At 43.3% G+C, this 17,312-nt stretch overlaps 1 protein-coding gene across 9 annotated transcripts in view; it reads right to left on the reverse strand.

Moving 5' to 3' along the window:
* The window catches only part of shoc2 (SHOC2 leucine rich repeat scaffold protein), a 96,308-nt gene that overhangs the window by 36,702 nt on the left and 42,294 nt on the right, over positions 1–17,312 (reverse strand). For all 9 annotated transcript variants that reach the window (XR_013300837.1, XR_013300838.1, XM_077604375.1 and 6 more), the window contains one exon: positions 8,366–8,554. Coding sequence is in view for 7 of the 9 variants with exons in the window: in XM_077604375.1 (XP_077460501.1) it covers positions 8,366–8,554 (189 nt within the window). In the remaining 2 variants the exon portion in view is untranslated. The remainder of the gene's footprint in view (positions 1–8,365; positions 8,555–17,312) is intronic.

The following is a 17,312-nucleotide window of genomic DNA, read 5'->3' on the forward strand; positions in this document are numbered from 1 at the left end:
ATTAAATTCACCCAATACCAATGGGTCTGTGTAATATTACTCAGATGCAGATAAATACAGGCTCAAAACAATAGGAGTTAACTGAAAACAATAGGAGTTAACTGAAAACAATAGGAGTTAAACAGAAACAGACATTTAAAACATGGCTGTGTATAAGTTTTATCACAGCATTTACCATATTTTCACGAATATAAGGCGCACTTAAGGCTTAAATTTTCTCCAAAATAGACAGGGCGCCTTATAATGCGGAGCGCCGTGTGTATGCGTCGAATTCCAAAGCCTGACTGAGAGCACTTCTGGCCGACACGCTTGTTATATAGAGAAAAGGCGGAAGTGGGAACAGGCATGCGGAGGTCTGCTAATGAGTGAAGGGGGTGTGCGTGTAAGAAGACGCTAAAGGCACACCCCTGGCAGGTACCAGTATATAGTGTGGGCATGTGCATTATTGCAAAACTATTTCGGTTTGGTTAAGGACCCCCGAAAATGAGTAATACAAAGAGACATGCTTACGAAGCTCAGTTCAACCTTCAATCCATCAATTATGCAGGGGAACATGGGAATAGAGCACCCGCGTGGGAATTTAAGATCAACGAATCCATGGTTAGCAAATGGAGGAAGCAGGAGAACGAGCTTCGCCAAGTCAAGAAGAAGAAGCCCAGTTTCCGTGGAAACAAGGCGAGATGGCACGATTTGGAAGACCAACTGGAGCGGTGGATTCTTGATCAAAGAGCAGTTAATAATAATCGGACATAGGCCCTGTCGTCATTATCAACAACAAAAAAGCCTACTTGTCATCACACCCAGAAACTGCGTGTGACGAAATTGGTGGTGCTTCTCCATAAGCTGCGTTTACTCGGCCAAAGACCTAAATAAGTGATAGTTACGGACTTGTAATTTGGCATTCTGCTGTTATGGATACAGGTCGAAGAAATGTTGGGAGAAACGTCTCCACAGTCACCATTGGATTGAGGGCAAAAATGCTTGGAGAAGAATTGAAAATTGAACATTTTCAAGGAGGTCCGTCTTGGTGCTTTCGCTTTATGAAACGGCACCATCTATCCATTAGAGCAAAGACAACCGTGGCGCAGCAACTTCCAGCGGACTACATTGAAAAGCTAGCCGTTTTCCGCACCTACTGCACTAAGAATATTACCTACAAAACTATAGAGCATGGACGAGGTGCCGCTGACTTTCGACATCCCGGTGAACCACACTGTGGAGAAGAAGGGGACCAGCATGGTAGTGATACGAACAACAGGGCACGAGAAGTCCGCTTTTACTGTCGTTCTTGGTTGCCATGCTAATGGACAGAAACTACCACCTAGGGTGATTTTTAAGCGAAAGACGCTGTCGAAAGAAAAGTTTCCAGCCGCCGTCATCAGAAAGCAAACCAAGAGGGCTGGATGGACGAGGAGAAAATGAGAGCTTGGCTACGTGAGGTGTATGTTAAGAGACCGGATGGCTTTTTCCATGCCTCGCCGTCACTCTTGATTTGCGACTCCATGTGTGCCCATCTCACAGCAGCGGTGAAAAACCAAGTCACCAAAATGAACTCTGAGCTTGCCGTCATTCCCAGAGACTTAACTAAAGAACTCCAACCGCTGAACATCGGCATCAACCTGGCGTTCAAAGCAAAGTTACGAGCGGCATGGGAACAATGGATGATAGGTGGCAAACACAGCTTTACGAAGAGTGGGAGGCAGCGCCGGGCTAGTTACGCCACTATTTGGGAATGGATTGTGGCCGCTTGGACTAACGTGTCTGCTGGCACTGTTGTTCGAGCTTTTACCAAAGCTGGCATTATTTCTGTAGAGCCACATATGGAAATGTGAGTGACTCTGGCGTTCAAAGCAAAGTTACGAGCGGCATGGGAACAATGGATGATAGGTGGCAAACACAGCTTTACGAAGAGTGGGAGGCAGCGCCGGGCTAGTTACGCCACTATTTGGGAATGGATTGTGGCCGCTTGGACTAACGTGTCTGCTGGCACTGTTGTTCGAGCTTTTACCAAAGCTGGCATTATTTCTGTAGAGCCACATATGGAAATGTGAGTGACTCTGACAACGAAGAGAGGGAACCCGGCGTTTTTGATTAATCATTTGCACAATTGTTCAATTCGGATACAGAAAATGAGGACTTTGATGGATTTGTGGGTGGTGATTGATAAAAAAAACATGAGTACATTGTAAAATGGCTAAATAAAGTACAACAGAACTCAGTTTTGCTTCTGTTGCCTTTTTAAAAACGTGTTTTTAGCGTGTGTCCGTATGTTTAAGCTGGTGTATGTTTTGCCATGCCTGGCTGCGTCCATTAGTACAGTGCGCCTTGTGTGTGTCAAATACAGAAATAGCACCTGTTACTGAGACTGCGCCTTATAATGCGGTGCGCCTCCACCTTCCGAGTATCTTCTTGACCAATGCCAGATCCATCACCCACAAAATGGATGATTTGGAACTTCAGCTTGCTACCAACAGCTTTGTCAGGAACTGCAACATTATTTTCATCACGGAAACGTGGCAACACCCGCAAATCCCTGACGCCGCGGTATTGCTAGCTAGCCGTACCATACACCAACATGATCGTTCGAAAGAATCAGGGAAAAGCTAGGGGGGGGTTACTTTGCGTGTATATACACAACAACTGGTGCTGCAACAGTAGGATCATTAACACTCACTGCTCCCCTGATTTAGAGCTCTTGGCAGTACGGTGCAGGCCTTTCTATCTACCTAGAGAGCTAACGATTGTCATTGTAATGGCTGTTTACATCCTACCGGATGCTAACGTTAGCACGGCACTTAGCCTCCTGCTAGCAACTATAAACAAACAGCAGCTTGACCACCTCGATGGAGTCTTTATTGTCGCTGGTGACTTCAACAAAGCATGTTTAAAGACTGTTCTGCCTAAGTTTACCCAGTACGTGAATTGTCACACCAGAGGAGATAAAACTCTAGACCAGGGGTCGGGAACCTTTTTGACTAAGAGAGCCATGAAAGCAAAAAAAATGAAAACTTATTTCAGTGAGAGCCATATAATATTTTTAAAAGTGAATTCAACTAAATGTCAGTATAATAAGCCTCTGAATGTATTCTTTTAAATAATGTTGTTATAACACTCACCATTAATGTGACTTCTGGTGCTGCATGGATTTGCTGATGTCTTTGTAGTTGGGTTGGTACTTGGTGAGGTTAAGCTTCATGCAAGCGTTGAGGCTTTCATCCGTTAAACGTGATCGTATGTTGGACTTGATGTTTTTAAGATGTGAGAATGACTGCTCACATGCATACGTAGATCCAAACATGGTCAATACAGCATTACTCACACGCTGCAGTGTGTGGTATGTGACAGGAAGCGCGTTCCAAGTTTTGAGAATCAGCTGGTCTTCGGGTTGGAGTTTTTTCATTTCTGTCCACGTGCTTGCTCGCCAACTCCGCTTTCTGTCGTGTGATTCTTTCCAAATCTTCATTCACTGACTTGAACTTATTCACCCACATGTCTGAGGCCTTCAGGTCAGCCACTTCTGCTTCAAAATCTCTGACGGAGACACCAGGGATGTAATTCAGGTTGGCTGTGTTCAGTGAACACTCGTTTGGATGGGTGATGAACTTAAAAAGACTAGTGTGCTCACGAAATTCTCCAAAGCGTGCTTTGAAGTACTGTAGGAGACTGGATGTGCAGCCAGCTAGCTGGTGGAGATCAAGGTTTTGAATGGGCTCACTTGCTGTGCATGCATCTTTAAATTGGCTCAGTTTTTCAAAATGTAGTAAACGACCTGTTTCAAGATCCGTGATGAAAAGCTCCAGCTTGTTTTCAAAAGCAAATACAGCTTGTTGAAGGGATAACACAGTATTTATTATTGAGTTGGTTCAGATGTTCAGTCAGATCTACGAGATAGTAAAACTTGAGGAGCCACTCGGTGTCGGCTAGCTCAGGATGCCCGACGCCTTTCACTTCAAGGAAAGTCCGGATTTCGTTCAGGCAAGCCGCAAAACGGCTAAGCACCTTCCCTCTTGACAACCAACGCACATTGCTGTGCAAAAGCAGACCAGGATAGTTATTTTCAACTTCATCCAGCAGTGTTTTAAACTGGCGATGATTTAAGGCTCGGGCAACAATAAAGTTGATCACACGAATGACCAGCGACATCACTTCGCCAAACTGCCTGTCACACATCTGAGCACAAAGTGCCTCCTGGTGTATAATGCAATGGAAACTTAGGATGGGTTTTCATGTTCACGGAGAAGCGCCACAAATCCTTTGTTTTTCCCCACCATACACGGAGCACCATCAGTACACACAGAGAAGTTTACCTATAGGTAGACTTTTTTCTTGAGCAAACTCCATGAAAGACTTGAATAAATCCTCACCTTTTGTGGACCCTTTTAATGGCAGAACAGCAAGACTTTCTTTGCGCAGTGTCTCACCAACAGCATATCTTGCAATCACGCTGAACTGCGACAAATGGCTCACGTCTGTTGACTTATCCAAAGCCAGAGAAAAGAACGGCGCTGCATTTATGTCCTTCACTTGCGTTTCCTCCACTTTGTTTGCCATCACGATGGTACGATCATGAACAGAGGCATGTCTTGTATCCGTTTGATTATCTTGTCTTTGTTCGGAAGATCATCAAAAAGTTCATTGGCTACATCCAGCATGAACGTTTTAGCATACTCGCCATCTGTGAATAGTTTCCCGTTCATCACTATTGATAAAAAAACACCAAAGCTAGCCGAATTATAGTCATCTTGCCGCGTCCATGCGCGGAGTTGCTGCTGGCTAGCTTGCATCCTGCTCAGAAGCTCTTGGCACGCTTTCTTTCGGGTATCTCCCGCAGGGTATTTTGATGCAAAGGTGGCGTGGCGCGTGTCGAAGTGCCGCTGTACATTTGACCGTTTTAACGATGTAATTTTGTCATTGCAAATTAGACACTGCAGAACCCGCTCTCTAAACAAAGGCGAATTCTTCGGTCCATTCAGCCTGAAATGTACGATACTCGTCGTCTTTTTTTCTTTTCGCCATCTTCTTCGTCGAAGGGTTAATTTTGAGCTAATGACCGAGACTGATTCAAAGGGCGGAGTTTACCTGTTTTACCCAGCAACGGCAAACGTAGGCCAGTATCATCCAATTAAAATAATTGACAATTGCTCCGGCAGCCCTGAACAGGACATGCACAGTGAAAAATGGATGGATGGATTAAAAGAAGTGAGAATATTTTGTTTTGTCTGCGAGCCTTATGCAATCATCAAAAGAGCCATAGGTTCCCGACCCCTGCTCTAGATCATGATTATTCTAACATCAAACATGCTTATACAGCCATACCCCTCCCTCACCTTGCTGGATCCGACCATCTGTGCCTGTCCCTCACCCCCTCATACACCCCACTCCGGATGCTAACAAGGCCACAAATAAAGATAATAAAAACATGGCCCGAGGACGCCCTTTCTCCGCTGCAGGACTGTTTTTCCCGCACCATTTGGGAACTTTTTGAACACCACAACCTCCAGGACTACACGGACACTGTACTTTCCTACATTAACTTTCCTACTGCACGGACAACGTCACTGTTCATAAACGGATACAGGTTTTTCCTAACCAAAAACCCTGGATGACCAGTGAGACACAGGCACTCATCAAATGCCTTAATACCGCCTTCAGGTCAGGGGACAAGGTACAATACCGCGCTGCCAGAGCAAAGCTGAAGAGAGGCATTAAAAAGGCCAAGGCAGCATATACAAGGAAAATTGAGGAGCACTTCACAGGAAATAACCCAAAGACGATGTGGCAGGGAATACGACACATTACCAATTACAATGACAATAATGTCTGTTAACGCAGACGCCTAACTAGCAGAGGAACTGAACAGTTTCTTTGCCTGCTTTGAGACTGACAAATTAGACCCAGTCTCAACACATCCACCACCACCCTGCAGCAGTACACTGAAGCTTCAGGAACATATAGCGAGACAGGTAATGCGGACTGTGAACACCAGGAAGGCTGCTGGCCCTGACGGAGTACCTGGGAAGGTGCTCAAAGCCTGTGCTGACCAGCTGACTGGTGTTTTCAGAAATATTTTCAATTGTTCCCTGCAACAATCCATCATTCCATCCTGCCTGAAATCTGCCACTATTATCCATGTCCCTAAAAAGCCAACCATTGACAGCCTGAATGATTATAGGCTTGTTGCACTTACGCCTGTGATCATGAAGTGCTTTGAAAAGTTGGTCGCCCGCCATATCAGGGATACAATCCCTCCCTCAGTTGACCCTCACCAGTTTCCTTATAGAGCAAATAGGTCCACTGAGGACGCCATCGCCGTAGCTCTACACACAGCACTGAGCCACCTGGAGCACCATGCGAACTACGTGAGGATGCTTTTCATTGACTATAGCTCAGCCTTCAACACTATAATACCAGACATTCTGGCTGACAAACTACCACCTTGGAATATCCTCTTCCATCAGCTGCTGGATAAAGAACTTCTTAACCAACCGACCACAAACTGTTAGACTTGGTCCCCACCTCTCTTCCTCCATTACACTGAACACTGGCTCCCCTCAAGGCTGTGTACTGAGTCCTGTTCTGTACTCCCTGTACACACGACTGTACACCGACCCACCAGTCTAACTCTATCATCAAATTTGCCGATGACACCACTGTGGTTGGACTCATGTCAGGAGGGGATGAGTTGGCCTACAGAGATGAGGTCAACAAACTGTCTTTGTGGTGTTTGGTGAACAATCTCACACTGAACACCACGAAAACTAAAGAAATAATCCTGGACTTTCGGAAACACAGCACAGATCTGGCCCCACTCCTCATAAATGGAGTATGTGTAGACAAGGTCCAGTCCTTCAAATTCCTGGGGGTCCATGTCACAGACAAGCTCTCCTGGTCTACCAACACCACGGCATTTCCTGAGGGTACTCAGGAGGAACAACTTGGACACTAAGCTTCTGGTAACCTTCTATAGAGCCACCGTGGAGAGCATCCTGGCATACTGCATTACAGTGTGGTACGCTGGAAGCACGGCAGCAGACAGAAAAGCCATGCAGAGAGGGATCGACACTGCCCAGAAGATCATCGGCTGCTCTCTGCCTTCACTGGAAGACATTGCCAGCCCTCGCTACCTCAGCAGAGCCGGGAACATTGTCAGGGACCCATACCACCCTGGTCACAACCTGTTCCAGCTGCTGCCCTCTGGCAGACACTACAGGTCTCACAAAGCACGGACAAATAGACTTAAGGACAGTTTTTTCCCACAGCCATCAGGACTCTGAACTTGCGGTAGCACGACAAACAATCCCTTCTGTGCAATAACTTCGGGGTCAGGTAACATAAAGGACGTTGGGCGGTGATCTGCTTCCTGCTAGCTGACCGAAGGCTAGTGAGGAGGTAAGTGATCCGGGATGGCGGCGCGCACGGGCGCGGCTGGCTCTTGCTCTCCAGTTTGGTGTTTTGTTTCCTCAGTCTTGCAGTTGTTTGCTAACATCTGCGAGGCAAACTTTTTTCTACAGTCGCCAGGATTTGGTTGCTCTCGGTGGGAGATGCAATATATCTATCACAGCAGATTGCCAACGAACCTGCAATGAACCACCAGGATCTCCATGGATAGTAATAATATCTTAGATTAGGCAATTTTTTAGTATTTACCTTAACAGGATGTGATTCTTATATTTTTATATTACTTATTTTTGGCCTTTTGCCGGGAAAGCGCACTTTGTGGAGTAGCACCACCAATTTCGTCATAGGCAGCTGTGTATGATGACAATAGGCTTTTGATGATTCGATGATGATGATAAAGCCTATGTCTGAACAGAGAACAGATGTCTAAACATTTACTCTGAGTAACTCTTCGTACACACATTTATGATCAGTAAAACTACAGCACTTCTGTACATACATACAGACATTTTTTGAGTGAGTGTTTTTGTTCTCATTTTATTTAAGAACATTACAGAACACTGTATTTGGCACGATCGGCTTTTCCTCTTATTTGTGCCCAAGAAACACGGACAATTTCTGCTTTTCTGGCTTTCTCCTGTCCACTGAAATATATCAATACAGCACTTTATCCCCAAGACACACATTGGGTGTAGCAACCCTACAATTTAGTCATAATGTACAGTTTTCTGAAGATTTATTTTTTATTGCATGTATTTCATCTGAACTTTTTAAAGCCCGTCTAATTTCAAAATTCTAAATGTTAATATGGTAGACAAAGCTCTTCACACATTCACCATTTAAGATATGTTCCCTATTTAACGAGTGCTATACCCCCCAAAGTGATTTTAAGAGAAAAACTAAACTAAAACAGTCGTGTTGAAAATGTTTAAAGTAAAACACATTTTTTGGGAAATAAAACACATACCTTCATGTTCAGCTTGCTTAATACTTTGGCCCTGATGAAAATTCCAAAAGGAATCTTGTTTATGCGGTTGTGCTCCATATTGAGCGAGTAGATGGTTGAGAACTGTGAAGGTCCACCCACCGGGTATGACTGGAAGCAATTCCTTGCTAATGTCAGACTGGTCAAGTTGACCAAACTTGACAGGAGGCCCTGGTTAATGGCAGAAAGAGGCACAATTAGGTCCTGGGAGATGTAAAATTAGAGAGCATATCCAAAAAATGTCATGTCGATCTTGGTGTTCAGTCATTACATATTTACGTACAGTGGGGAAAATAAGTAATTTAGTCAAACAACAATTGTGCAAGTTCTTCTACTTGAAAAGATTAGAGAGGCCTGTAATTGTCAACATGGGTAAACCTCAACCATGACAGACAGAATGTGGGGAAAAAAACACATTGTTTGATTTTTAAAAGAATTTATTTGGAAGTAGAAAATAAGTATTTGGTCACCTACAAACAAGCAAGATTTCTAGCTGTCAAAGAGGTCTAACTTTTAACGAGGTCTCCACTCGTTACCTGTATTAATAGCATTTGTTTTAACTCATTATCGGTATAAAAGACCTGTCCACAACCTCAGTCTCTCACACTCCAAACTCCACTATGGCCAAGACCGAAGAGCTGTCTAAGGACACCAGAGACAAAATTGTAGACCTGCACCAGGCTGGGAAGACTGAATCTGTAATAGGTCAAACGCTTGCTGTAAAGAATAACAACTGTGGGAGCAATTACTAGAAAATGGAATCCACAGATTTTCTATGGGGTTGAGAACTGGAGAATGGTTAGGTCACTCCAGGACCTTGAAATGCTTCTTACAAAGCCACTCCTTTGTTGCCATGGCTGTGTGTTTGGGATCATTGTCATGCTCAAAGACCCAGCCACGTCTCATCTTATATGTCCTTGCTGATGGAAGGATATTTTCCCTCAAAATCTCTCAATACACGGCCCCATTAATTATTTCCTTTACACGGATAAGTTGTACTGGTCCATTTGCAGAAAAACAGCACCAAAGCATGATGTTTTCACCCCCATGCTTCACAGTGGCAGAGCTGCCAACTACTCCGGAATTTCAGGAGTACACCCGGAAATGCAACACAAATTCCTAAACTCCGGAAATCCCAAAAAATTGCCACCTAAATTTTTTTTTAAGCAACCATTTCAGAAAAGTACCAAATGCCTCGAAATTCACACGATCGCTATGGCTTCCGCCATTTTGATTCAACTGCACTGTAAACCGGAAGAATTCGGTATCAAGAGTGCATTGTGAATCATTCGAGTTACAAGTTCTGACAAATGATTCGTCTTGTGCGACCAGCGTATATCGATTTTGCGTGAATCGCATTCACTCTGGAAATGGGACAAGGACACTCCTGAAATTGGGTCGACAGAGGTTGGCAGCTCTGCAGTGGGTATGATGTTCTTCGGATGCAATTCAGTATTATTTCTCCTCCAAACACGAGAACCTGTTTCTTCCAAAAAGTTCTATTTTGGTTTCATCTGACCATAACACATTCTCCCAGTCCTCTTCTGGATCATCCAAATGCTCTCTAGCGAACCGCAGACGTGCCTGTATGTGTACTGGCTTCAGCGGGGGACACGTCTGGCAGTGCAGGATTTGAATCCCAGGGGGTGCATTGTGTTACTGATAGTGGCCTTTGTTACTGTGGTCCCAGCTCTCTGTAGATTATTCACTAGACACCCCCATTTGGTTCTGGGATTTTTGCTCACCATTCTTGTTATCATTTTGACGCCACGGGATGAGATCTTGCATGGAGCCCCAGATCGAGGGAGATTATTAGTGGTCTTGTATGTCTTCCATTTTCTAATAATTGCTCCCACAGTTGATTTCTTTACATCAAGCGTTTTATCTATTGCAGTTTCAGTCTTCCCAGCCTGGTGCAGGTCTACCATTTTGTCTCTGGTGTCCTTCGACAGCTCTTTGGTTTTGGCCATAGTGGAGTTTGGAGTGTGAGAGACTGAGGTTGTGCGACACAGTGGTTGGAATACACTGCTCTAGTCAGCCAGTCAATGTGTTTTATCAGTCTGTATATGCTGTATGATAATTATTATTCTATTCATTCATTCATTTTATGAACTGCTTTATCCTCACAAGGGTTGCGGTGGTGCTGGAGCTTATGCTAGCTGTCTTTTGGGCATGAGGGCCTTATTCTATTTATTTATTATTCATTTATTTTTTTTATTCCTATTATTTTATTAATTATTTTGTGTTAAAAATAAAGATGTTTGAGAACATTGGAATGTTTTATCAATGCTTTTTTGGGGGAACTCTTTATGCGGCTCACCCTCACTCAGATTCTGCCTCCAGCGGCTCCTAGGTAAATTGAGTTTGAGACCCCTTAATAATAAGATCATATACATGACATTGTGCTAAGAATTATACTAAGCAAGATAACTTAGCCAAACCATTTTACATGCTCTAAAGAGAGAAAAGTTTAAAAAAAAACATGCATAGAAAAGCCTGTAATGGTTAAATTATAGTCATACCTCTACTTACGAATGCCTCTAGGTACGAAGGTTTCAGGTTACAAATTTTTTATATGAAAAGGAGTGACTTGAGATACAAAAAAGATCCAAGTTCCGAAATCCACCAAAAACTAAATGCATTTCCTTATCCGTTATTTTATTCAGAATTCCCTTTAAGCGATTAAAAACTGTACAAATTCTACATTGCACATATTTTCACACACACACATCATTGTCTTATAATTGTCTCTCATTTTTGTGTTTCCTCACATCTTTCATACAAAATTGGGACACTTTGACCAATTATAAAGGGTTTAGTTGGTAGTTGTGTGAGGACCGTAGAACAAATTTGAGAATTTACATATAAAGTACACCAATTCTTATCAAATTTTCAAGTTACGAAAAAAGTATTGGAACCAATGAATTTCGTAAGTAGAGGTACGACTGTACAGTTAAATTGAACATAATTTTATTCTAGTATCTTTTTAAATTTCGTATTAAAACATTTGATAATTATTCAGGTTTGAATCAACAACAACAAAAACCTTCAGATACACACAAAAAGACAAAAAGAACAAGATGACAGCCCGGATGGCTCTACCATTGAGGTGTCCCGTAGTTTAATTCAGGGAGTTGGCAACCCTACTGCACACATTGATTAATATCAAACACTGTCTAATATTGTTCTATATACATTTATCTAATTTCCCAAAAGAAAAATTAAGTGTCCTCAGCGGCCGCAAGAGTGCAATTGGCGCGAAGTGCTAAAAATTGTCCAAAGCTCTACTAGATTTTTCAGATGACGAGGACTCAATCATGCAGTATGGTCGATGTATGTGAGTATGGTGAACGTCATATCATTTTGTGAAGACTTGGCTCATGGACTCACTGTCCATGCTGGCCCGCAGTCATGATACAGATGTGATGCAGTGACGCAGTCATGAGGCAGAAATTTCCCGAATACGGGATGAATAAAGTTATCCAATCCAATGTAGTAAAATACCACATTTTCACCCCTATATGGCGCAATTAAGTCTAAAATTTTCTCTAAAATGGTCGATGCGCCCAATCGGTCGGTGCTCCTTGTCTGAGCACTAAATTAGATTGATGTATGGCCCTGACCGCTTGAGTGACTGGATTTATTTCTTGCCGGCATGCTACTTATTGCGATCAACCCAGTGGACATTCACCCTAAAAATAGCCTCCCCGCGCATTCCAGTAAATCCATTCAAAGCATCCCAGGGGAGTGGCAAGGCATTTGACTTCCGTGTGCTCGCAGCGCTTTTAACTTTCAAAAACACTCAATACTCAGAAACAACATATTAGAGCTATACAGAGGAAATGGCTAACGTGAATGACAGCAGAATGTGGGTGTGAACGCTTGGAAAATGGACTGAAGCCATGGATCGAACACAATTTAACATCTTTGCTACCGGCTCGGGAGCGACGAATGCCGGATGGCCAACATAGTAGTCCGGGCAGGCAGCATCACACAAGTTACGTGACGATTTGGAATGAATAGTCGATGCCGATATAACAGCGAGGAAAATCAAAGGCTTGGGAGTGATGCATGTCACGATTTACAATGGATTGTGGATGACTGGGCTCAAGTGTAGGCCAGCACTGTTGTTCGAGCTTTCGCCAAAGCTGGAATCAAGTTCCCGGAATACACAACTCTGACTGACAGTGGAGCCTAGCATATTGAACGCCGAACTCTTTATATCATAGTGTACCTTTTACCTCAATAAAGCATTATCAAACTTAGTTTTGCTCGTGCTGTCTTTAAAAAAACACTAGCGGCTAGCCTCACATAAGCTAGCAGCTAGCCTAACATACGCTAGCAGCTAGCATAACAAGGTACGCTAGCGACTAGCAAAACGTATGCTAGCCTAGTGTCATGCTAGCGCCTTTTCAAACGAGGCGCCGTAGGTATTGACAAAAAACAGAAAATACACCCGCAACTGAGACTGTGCCCTATCAGACGGTGCGTTTAATAGGTGTGAAAATATGGTACTGCAAACTAGAAGCTAGAAAATAAATAATACTTGGATGAAAAGAAGATGGCAACTACCCGTAAAGCTCTGGCTAAAACAGCTCTGAGAGTTGGACATGTTTTCTTATTCAAGATAAAATGAAACTAAATATAATTCAAACATGGATTGTCTAAAGTTGCCTGATTTGGGACTGTTAAAAAAATATCTGATGATATCAGTTAATGCGCTCAATTGAGCAGATTCACACCTGCTGGAAATATCTCTTGAATGAAAAACACTACATAAGTATCGACAAATGGGGTTAAAAGTAATGATGTTGAACAGCTGTACTTGTAAATGCGGTTATGGATCAGTGCAGTCCAAGATGTTGTGTTGTTGCAGCGCTGCTGAGAGTGAAGCAATAAAAGAATCATGTTTGCTCATCGGGGGCCCGGCGGGTTGAGTGGTTAGTGCGTCGGCATCACAGCTCTGGGGTCCTGGGTTCAAATCCAGGTAGGCCCACCTGTGTGGAGTTTGCATCTTCTCCCCAGGCATGCGTGGGCTTTCTCCGGGTACTCCGGTTTCCTCCCACATTCCAAAAACATTGATGGTAGGCTGGTTGGACATTCTAAATTTCCCCTAGGTATGAGGGTGAGAGTGAATGGTTGTCCGTCTTTAGGAAAGACTTTAGGCAATATAATAAAACTCAAGCAAACAAAGTCATCTGAAAGGTAGAACCTCACACTTAATGTTTATTTTAGTTCAATGCAAGCCAATTCCTGACACAAAAAAATATTTGAAAAATATTTTTCAACAAAGCAAACTGCCGATTTCCGCTGGATGTCTGTATGTGTAAATCTATATCCAACTACCGTATTTTAACGACTATAAGGCGCACCTAAAAGTCTTAAATTTTCTCCAAAATAGACAGGGCGCCTTATAATCCAGTGCGCTTTATATATGGACCAATACTAAAATTATCATGATAAAATAAAATAAATCAGTCGATAGGGTACACCATCCTCTACAGCTCTCACAACTACGGCAAGCAGCCCCCGACTCTACTATTTTCCTGCGCAGGAACTGCTGGGATAGATAGTTCTTGTCAATACACCCAGTATGACGGCGAGCACACTAATTTATATGGACGGCTAATTGACGGTTGGACGGTACTCGGATGATTCGCCTAAAGACGTTTCGCCGACGGATGTTTGACAGACGGACTGGTCGCCAAATGGACGCTCCGCCGAACGTTCATTCGGCCGAATGAACGTTCCGCTGAACGGAGGTTTCACCAAAACGGGATTCGCGCGCTCGCCCCGCCCCCGGATCGTGTGTGTACAAGTTTTTCAACCTCGGCCCGTTAGGATTTTTAATTCGGCCCACCGCCGGCGTTGTCCGAATTATAGTAAAAATCAATGATTCATTTCCCTTTGCCGCTCATCACTCTCAATTTATTAGTCTACCGTCAATGGCAGCCCGGGAATAAGCACTCTTGGGCGGGCATGTCAACCCGGGAATAAGCACTCTTGGGAGGGCAGATGTAGAAGAACCGAGCCGTGAAATGACAGCAATCAGGTCAAATCCATCCTAAAACAGCATTTAATGATCAAATACAAATACTGGAGCTCTTTGGACATTAGAACCGAGCCCAGGGAAGTGAATTCCTCGGTAAAATGTCGCGATGATGTCGCGATAAGACAAAAAAACGTCTATATACGTCCATTCGCCAAACGGGTCAAAATGCTCTCAAATTCAGTCAAATCCAGCCGAAAACAGTGTTTAATGATTAAATACAAATACTAGTATTTGTATATACAATACTAGTATTGTATTTTATACTAGTATTTTATTCAAAAGAAGACAAAGGAAATTCACATATTCTTCGTCGTCTTCCTTCTTTTTTTTGCTTAGTATTCCCATAGGTATCGTGTATACAGACTAGATTTCCGATGCGCGTTGTGAGGCAACGGAGCTAGACGTCGTCGCTTGTCGGCCATTTTAAGAACAGGGCCATTCGCCAAACGGCTCAAAATGCTCTCAAATTCGGTCAAATCCAGCCGAAACAGCGTTTAATAATTAAATACAAATACTAGTATTGTATTTAATCATTAAACACATTTTGAGCCGTCTGGAGAATGGTCGTATATAGACGTTTTTTTGCCTTATCGCGACATTTTACCGAGGAATTCACTTCCCTGGGCTCGGTTCTAATGTCCAAAGAGCTCCAGTATTTGTATTTAATCATTAAATGCTGTTTTAGGATGGATTTGACCCAATTGCTGTCATTTCACGGCTCAGTTCTGCTACATCTGCCCGCCCAAGTGCTTAATCTCGGGCTGACATGCCCGCCCAAGAGTGCTTATTCCCGGGCTGCCATTGACGGTAGACTAATAAATTGAGAGTGATGAGCGGCAAAGGGAAATGAATCAGATTTTTACTATAATTTGGACAACGACAGCGGCGGGCCGGATTAAAAATCCTAACGGGCCGTATATGGCCCGCGGGCCGAGGTTGAAAAACTTGTACACACACGATCCGGGGGCGGGGCGAGCGCGCGAATCCCGTTTCGGCTAAACCTCCGTTCGGCGGAACGTCCATTCGGCGACCTGTCCGTCTGTCAAACGTCCGTCGGCGAAACGTCTTTAGGCGAATCATCCGGTCACTCGGTTGGACGGTGCGGAGGAGCGAAGTGGAAGTTTAATATCCCGGCCGGTCAGCCAGCGATCCGGCGACCCGTCCCCGCGGCATCGGCCGGCAATCCGGCGGAAAGCGAGGTCTGCCCCGCGACCTGTTTTTTGGAAGAGGGTGCCTTCCCGGACATTCTTTTAAAAAAATTAGCTGAATGCTCACACGGGTCGACTGACGCTCTTCATGTGTGGGGATAATGCTGGCTGGCTTCATGGAAAAACCAGCCTTAGTGAACAAGTTTGACCGTCCTCATGCTTTAAAAAAAGAACAAAGCCTATGTTTTTTCACTGATTTGCTTATAAGAGAAAATTGTGTTTTGTTTTGGGTGTTTTGTTACCTGACATGTTTCCATCCAAGCCTTAGTCAGGCAAGTACAATAATACCTCGGATATCGCCGCATATAATGTAGACCAGACATGGCCACAGGAAGACAACGGACTTGAACAAACTCCCATTAACCAGTTTTTGGGGATTTATATCATTTTTTTTCTATATTCACATATACAGACGCTCCCCTACTTACGAACGCAATTGGTTCCGAGCGATTGTTCATAAGTTGAATTTGTTTGTAAGTTGATTCAGTGCTATATTTTGTATTATAATTTATGTTTAAGGCCGATATAAGTATATTGAAGGTTTATACAAGTGCATTTGTATGTTTAAGGCTTGTATAAGTAACACGCATTGGTTTGTACTGAAAAAAAACATTTAAAAAAATGGAGAGAATATGTACAGTACTGTAGAGCGAGAGATTTATGTATTAGAAACTGGCCAAAAGAAGCGACCTAATGACGATTGCACAGTTTTCTTTTTTTCATCATAAATGATGAGGTAGCACTGTATGGCATCATTCAATTGATTTGCAAACTTTGTGCAACGTTCAATATTTGGGTCTGCTGCTCGATCTTTCTGTTTATAAATGGTACTGAATGTGCAACGCTCACCACTCTCACGCGCATCAAGCTTCGTTATTATTGCCACTCGTTTCAAATGAAATGGCTTGCCTCTTCCTTGCAACTCCCTCAATAGAAGCCTTTAGCTTTTTACCAACCATATTCAATATTGGATGCATGAGATATTTAATGATACAAATGAAAAAGGTTCTTTGCACACTGGAGATACATTCACGCACTTCCGCATTGCAACGAAGAAGAAGGTAGATGCTGGGTGAGCTGAGCTCTCACAGCGCCAGGCGTCGGTATTAGCGGCGGAAAGAAGTACTACTCCGAAAAAGGGGCGAAATACAAAATTGGACTTGCGAACATTTTTGGACTTAAACGCAATTTGCAGACATGTTCGTATGTACCGTTGTTCGTAAGTTGAATGTTCGTAAGTAGGGGAGCGTCTGTACACACATAAATATACCTACCTACATACAGTTGTGGTCAAAAGTTTACATACACTTGTGAAGAACATAATGTCATGGCTCTCTTGAGTTTCCAGTTATTTCTACAACTCAGATTTTTCTCTGATAGAGTGATTGGAACAGATACTTTGTCACAAAAAACTTTCATGAAGTTTGGTTCTTTATTGACTAATATGGATAAACAGAAAAAGTGATCAAATCTGCTGGGTCAAAAATATACATACAGCAACACGAATTAGCAATTTTGGTGACTTAGAAAGTTGTGTCAGTGAAATGAGCTTCAGGCCTTTTAACTTCTTGTGAGTGATGAGTGACTACAGCTGGTGACTTCTCTGAGGCCATTTAAATAGGGCTCATTGGATGCAAACGACCACAAATGTTACAATGGGAAAGTCAAA

This window comes from Stigmatopora argus, chromosome 7 (genome assembly GCF_051989625.1).
Source record: "Stigmatopora argus isolate UIUO_Sarg chromosome 7, RoL_Sarg_1.0, whole genome shotgun sequence".
Lineage (NCBI taxonomy): Eukaryota > Metazoa > Chordata > Actinopteri > Syngnathiformes > Syngnathidae > Stigmatopora > Stigmatopora argus.